Source organism: Rhynchophorus ferrugineus, unplaced genomic scaffold, assembly GCF_030347505.1.
Source record: "Rhynchophorus ferrugineus isolate W39M unplaced genomic scaffold, kcgeb_rfMv2 rfM2, whole genome shotgun sequence".
In the NCBI taxonomy this organism is placed as follows: Eukaryota; Metazoa; Arthropoda; class Insecta; order Coleoptera; family Curculionidae; genus Rhynchophorus; species Rhynchophorus ferrugineus.
The window spans coordinates 76,567,269-76,573,205 of NW_027472581.1; the positions used below are offsets into that span (position 1 = coordinate 76,567,269).

Sequence of the window (5,937 nt, forward strand, 5' to 3'; positions counted from 1 at the left end):
TGATTCCAGGTATAATATTTTGGCATTTCAGAATATAGCAATGTTTGTGCGAAGTCATCGTTTTGGCATGTCTCAAAAAAACTGGTTAATGTAGTAGATGGTGGCTGAGCAGCTCTTTGTACTGCGTTCTGTGCTGTAAAATACACTCTTTGTCCATTTTCTAAATGCACAGCTAAGTGAACAACAGAAGGGTGTCTCTCATGAATAGGAAAAGAAAATATTCGCCAAACTGCTTCATTACTACTGACATAGCGGCCCATTTGGTATTGGGTAACTTCATCATTAGAATTCTCTGCACCAATTCCAATCACAGCCATATCACTCCCTTTGGTTACATATTTGCAAATGTATTTAATCGATTTCACTGAATGGCAAGATTCAACGTTGATGTGTGCTTTGAATGTCTTTGATAAAATGGGTGAATATGGAACAATCCAACGATTATCTATTTCAATATCTTGTTAATTTAATTTGACAATTGTTGATTTTCCATTGTCTGCTGTCGATCTGCGACGATACAATGGATAACCGTCATTACCAGTAATTGTTTCCGATATTAATGTCCGTGGATATCGTTTTGAACATTTACAATCCATCATACACGGTGAATTTTGATTAAGAGTTCCACAGGGACCATGTATCATGTTTTTGATAACTACCTCATGCAATCCAGGATCTACTTGTACATTAGGGATTTCAGCTGATATCACTGCATCAACTTCATTTGGCCTTATCTTTTCAACCAACCAAATCAAAATGTGTGCATGTGGCAATCCTCGTTTCTGCCACTCCACAGAATACATCCAGCAGCGTGTCTCACCAAACACATTATGTTTTACGATGAAATTCATTAAAGATTTCAACTTTTGTCTAAAGACTCTGGCTGTAATATCATGACGATCAATGGATGATTTCCCAGGTAATAACTCCTGCTTAATTTCTATCCATTGCGGATTGCATTTAATGTGATGAACAAATCTGCTGTACCATAATGACGAACATACGACATGGCATCTTGAGCATATTCGTGCATATGCCGAGGGCTTCCGATGTATGTTGCTGGAAGAATAGTCATCCGACCGACATTCTGTGCATTTCCATCAGTATTAATCGCATCTCGAAGGTGAATATACTCTTCAGATCGGAGTTTGGTTTGATTCAACCTGATGAATGTTAATCTCTCCGTTTCAATTTTAACATACATGTCATCAACATATTTGTGATATAATCGCCGACATTTCAATATGTGATTATCTGCATTTTCCCGAATCATTAGGCGGTATGAATAATAGTTCATTGAACTGACTTTTTTGTTGGTTTCAGAACCTGTAAACAGATTTTGTTTTAATAACATTCAAATATAAAATTAAAATACATAATATAGTGACTGAGATAATATCGCCATAGCTAAACTAATATTTTAGTTACCTGTAATGGGATTTATCATTTTTATTGATAAATCGTAGCCATCTTCACCTTGCCAAAATATAATGGGATATTGCAGTGCATCATATGAGCGGTGTGTTTCCTTTATAGGTTGTAATTGAAAATTCCGACGATGTAAAACAATATCACGGGATTCCAAGTTTTCTCCAACTACAACGATAGCAACTTCATCAATAGTTGGTGCATTAAAACGTCTTGTATGTTGACCTGCAGGTGTTTTATCAGCTCTGATTACAATTTTGTGATTATCGGATGGCATCAGATCCAGGGCAGTTTTAAACAATATAATCAATTGATTGTGTTGATGAAATAAAGTTTGTAATTGTTCTACAATAGACCTTTTTACTAAATTGTTATGTGCACAACGCAGATCAATTTCTTGTGGTGAATTGCCCATAAAATAAATTTGCAGGAATTTGTTGTCGCTATCTGACACTGGTAACAGTGAACCTGCTCTGTGATATATTTGCCCTTGTATCTGTAAATAAAAAAAATATTATGGTGTGGTATAAATTAATGGATTGTCAATGATCAAACTTAAATAATATTTGATCTTAAAAAGTATATATTTAGTTTTAACTAATATCTATCAAATATAAAATATAATAAAAGTGTCACTGAAACTGAATCACCATATAATATGATGACTAAGTGATATATTTCGTAATGATTAAGAAATTGAAGATTAGTAACACATCTTAACTTTGGTGACAGAAAATTTTGTTCGCTAAAATAATTATGAGTAACTGCTATAATACATACCTTGAAAGTTGGCATAAAATTTTGCCGAACTGCATTTGTTGCCCCAAATGAAGTCATTTGAAAGCAATTGTTATATTGTTGAATATGTGTCAAAAAGTGTATAGAATCTGTTCCTATTCCTGAAACCAATGAGTACAATGGTTCTGGTGGTGGATCCAATTGTATCAATTTCACTTTACCATTTGCGCAACACAATCCATTGGCTTCGTTTTTGTATTTTAATGCCTTACAGTGTGAGCAAACCAAGTTCATAGAACCAATAACAACACATTGGTAGTTACTGTAGTCAATTGACACATCGTAACTGAAAGCAGCTGGATTCAAACTTGCGCGATTATTAGTTGAATGTCGCGCTCGCGCTTCACGCGAATCAAATATAAATTATTTTTTCACTAATCACGAACTAAACAAACACTAACTAACTAAACACTCTGCACAAAACACGATATACGAATTTGTTTCGTGTATCACTTGACAATTCATCTGTCATCTGTCAAAAGTCATCTGTAACAGACAACTTTTTTTTTTAAATTTGATATGACTTGAACTCAAATCCTTTTAAGCCGTACAAATTGTTTTATTTATTTAAAATTTGAATTAAATTTTAAACAAATAAAAAATTTTAAATAAATAAAACAATTCGTACGGATTAAAAGGATTTGAGTTCAAGTCATATCAAATTTAAAAAAAAAAAGTTGTCTGTTACAGATGACTTTTGACAGATGACAGATGAATTGTCAACTGATACACGAAACAAATTCAAACAAAAAGGGCTATTTTTAGGGTTTTTCCAGCAATAATTCTAATTTTTCTCGCCGTAAAAACCATCCCTGAACTTCAACGAACATTTTAAAAAAAGATTTGGCCAAATTGGTCCAGGCGTTGTTGAGTTATGCGCTTAGGAACATATTTTGCGATTCATTTTTATATATAAGATATAAATCACTACATAGTATAAAACAAAGTCGCCTTTTCTGTCCCTACATCCCTATGTGCGCTTAAATCTTTAAAACTACGCAACGGATTTTGATGCGGTTTTTTTCAATAGATAGAGTGATTCAAGAGGAAGGTTTATATGTATAATACATGCATAATATACTAAGGCAACATTGCTAATTTTAGAGGTTTCTAACGTGATGTCGTAAATTAACCTATTTTTTTAGGCTTATTTAGCAATTAGCAAAAACGCTGCCTAACCCTACGAGATAGATCAAATTAATGTACTACAGTATTGTACACCATAAAAAGGTCTACAAAAAAGTCCGCGATGGTATATGTTTATCTTTTAGGGATAACCCACATTAACCATTTTTATTTTTTACTTTTTACGTGAGAAAATGGCTTATTTACGAAGCTATTTTAAGCAATACGGCATTAATCCTTATCGAATTAAGTACCTTAAATACAGTGTGCAATTAATATAGATCAATATGGTTCCTTACAGCATGTAAATTAAACAAATATTTTCGGAGATATTACAAATTTAAAATTTGCGTTTAAAAATGTGTAATGTAATAAAAATTGTATGAATTTAGATATTCCAAAGATAGCAGGAAATCTTCATTGTATGTATAGGGGAAGAGGAATTGTTTTACTCCAAATTTAATGCGTGCAGGTCAAGGGCAGTAATGAATGAAACAAAAATACTGGATCGATTTTAATCATGTTTTCATTGAGTGACATAGGCATATATATTTTATGCCCGTGCAAAGTCGGAGCGGGCCGCTATGTTTTTATAAACAACGTTCATATTTTTTCTGTAGTGTATTTAATTTAGTATCAGCATTGCACCTGTGCGAAGCCGGGGCGGGTCGCTAGTGTAATATAATAATATAAAACTATTAACTATTACAATAATGTAACTTCAATTTTAACAACCGCAATTGGTTATTACGATTAAAATCACCAATTATTTATAAAACGTTTCTATCGACATGTTTTTTAAAACATAATTCCTATGCCCAAAGATATTACGAAAGGATTGTTTAAATTCCTATATAATACTATTCTCTCTATTAGTTAGTGTTATAAATTAAATTATCCTAAGAGATAATGTAAGTAATATAGACTTGTCGAGAGTTTTCCGATTTTTGCATCAAAATCTGCAGGGTGCCAGAATATTTCTATTTTAAATAAAATTTAAAAATGCAACACAATAATATTAGGTGCTTGTGTATATTTTCATTAGCGTCATGTATTGGAATTTTTTATAACATATCAAAATAATATATCGACAGCACCTAATATCTAAGAACACATAATATTTACATACAAGCGTCCTTTTTATCAGTTGTTTATATTCATTTAAAATACAAATTTGATAAAATCAAAATAGAATATCTCAGGATTTGTCCTGCCACTGTGCGAAACCTTAAAACGGGTACATTTTCCTTTTCTCACCCTCGTAACACCCTTGCGATATTCAGAACTACGACGAATGCCCGGTAGCGGATAATAAAATACAAAAATGGCACCCTTTCGAAACAGTCGTGCTCCAACAGACGACATAAATCAGTCCGGTCCCGGATGGGGTTAAATCAAATAAGAAAGACACCATTTTTTACTTACTCGGTGAAACAGCTGCCTAACGAATCAGCACTGTGCCTTGTGACGGAGCTTCATCGCGCAAAAAACGACAGGATTATATTTAATATCGTTCCACCGCCGGAACCGACGCGATTCTCCGGGTCTTCTGGGTACGTCGACTAAAAATATTTCAATATATATATTTAACAGTCTGTTTCACATAACATATGTTATAATATCTTATTTAATCGTCACATTTTCAAGTATTTGCTACGTATTATTTTATATTTGTATAGCACTTGTATATAGACTACATTATTTTCTATTACAATTTTTTATATATATTTAAGTCTCCTTTTTAGTGGTTTATCTGGGCTGGACCTACTGTTTAGCGTGGATACCAAACCACGATCCTCGTCATTAAGCCTACCGACTGACGAGTGACCAACTTAGATATCATCCCAGAAGACATCCGGTCTTACCCAGCCTGGTTACTGGCATCATAGGGATGGTTATTCCTTGTCGGATTGTGCACTCTTGCCTAAGGCAATCAAAACTATAATTTTACGACCATGCCCCAGCAGGATTTGAACCTGCGACTATCGCAAGAGTAGGTGGACCGTCCTGTCGTTTTGACCACTGCGCCGTCAAGCCGACTGATCTTTGTATTGCTAAAATTTATGTAATATAAAGAGTTTTCTAAGTGTTGAAGTTTTGCAAGTGTCATTAACGACATTTTAGTGTTATTCCCTTTAATTTTTATTGTAATATGTTTGTTGTAACATTAGGATAATGTTAGGACTTTCTTAATTTGAAGTTTTCCTGTGAAACCCAAAAGAACGATGTTATCGCCGACGCTCAGACAGGTCAGAACTCATATGGGAACGACGCATCTGAACAAGCATTAAGCAAAAGGAGCTAGGTGTGTAGAATACGGTGAGTGACAGATTTTAATGTTTGAAACTATGTTTGCACCGGTTTTCTAGCATGTAGTCGAATGTTTTCATACCGAAGAATAACATTATTGTATATTTGCTCTATTCCAGCAGTTTTTGCATAGTGCTCGACTCAGACATATCAATTGTATTTGATAGCGATTGCTAACATCTTATAATATACCACACCAAGCTGATCCCACCAAATAAAGATTATTATAAGAATTTACCAAATTACCAAATAGGAAACGTTGATTCGGCTGTGCCG

General features: G+C 33.8%; 1 protein-coding gene across 1 annotated transcript; it reads right to left on the reverse strand.

The window, feature by feature from the left end:
* Positions 1 to 908: 908 nt before the first annotated feature.
* On the reverse strand, positions 909 to 2,760 carry LOC143190517 (uncharacterized). The gene is made up of 4 exons (XM_076394855.1): positions 2,388 to 2,760; positions 2,209 to 2,327; positions 1,429 to 1,924; positions 909 to 1,326 (listed from the first exon to the last, which is right to left on the reverse strand). The coding sequence occupies exons 1-4, from the start codon at positions 2,458 to 2,460 to the stop codon at positions 941 to 943; spliced, it is 1,074 nt and encodes a 357-aa protein (XP_076250970.1). The 5' UTR covers positions 2,461 to 2,760; the 3' UTR covers positions 909 to 940.
* Positions 2,761 to 5,937: the final 3,177 nt, after the last annotated feature.

Coding starts and splice junctions, on each gene's coding strand:
- LOC143190517 (XM_076394855.1), bottom strand. CDS start 2,460: ATGAACTTGGTTTGCTCACACTGTAAGGCATTAAAATACAAAAACGAA. Junction 1,925..2,208: donor ATTTTATGCCAACTTTCAAG/GTATGTATTATA, acceptor TTTTATTTACAG/ATACAAGGGCAAATATATCA. Junction 1,327..1,428: donor AATGATAAATCCCATTACAG/GTAACTAAAATA, acceptor ATCTGTTTACAG/GTTCTGAAACCAACAAAAAA.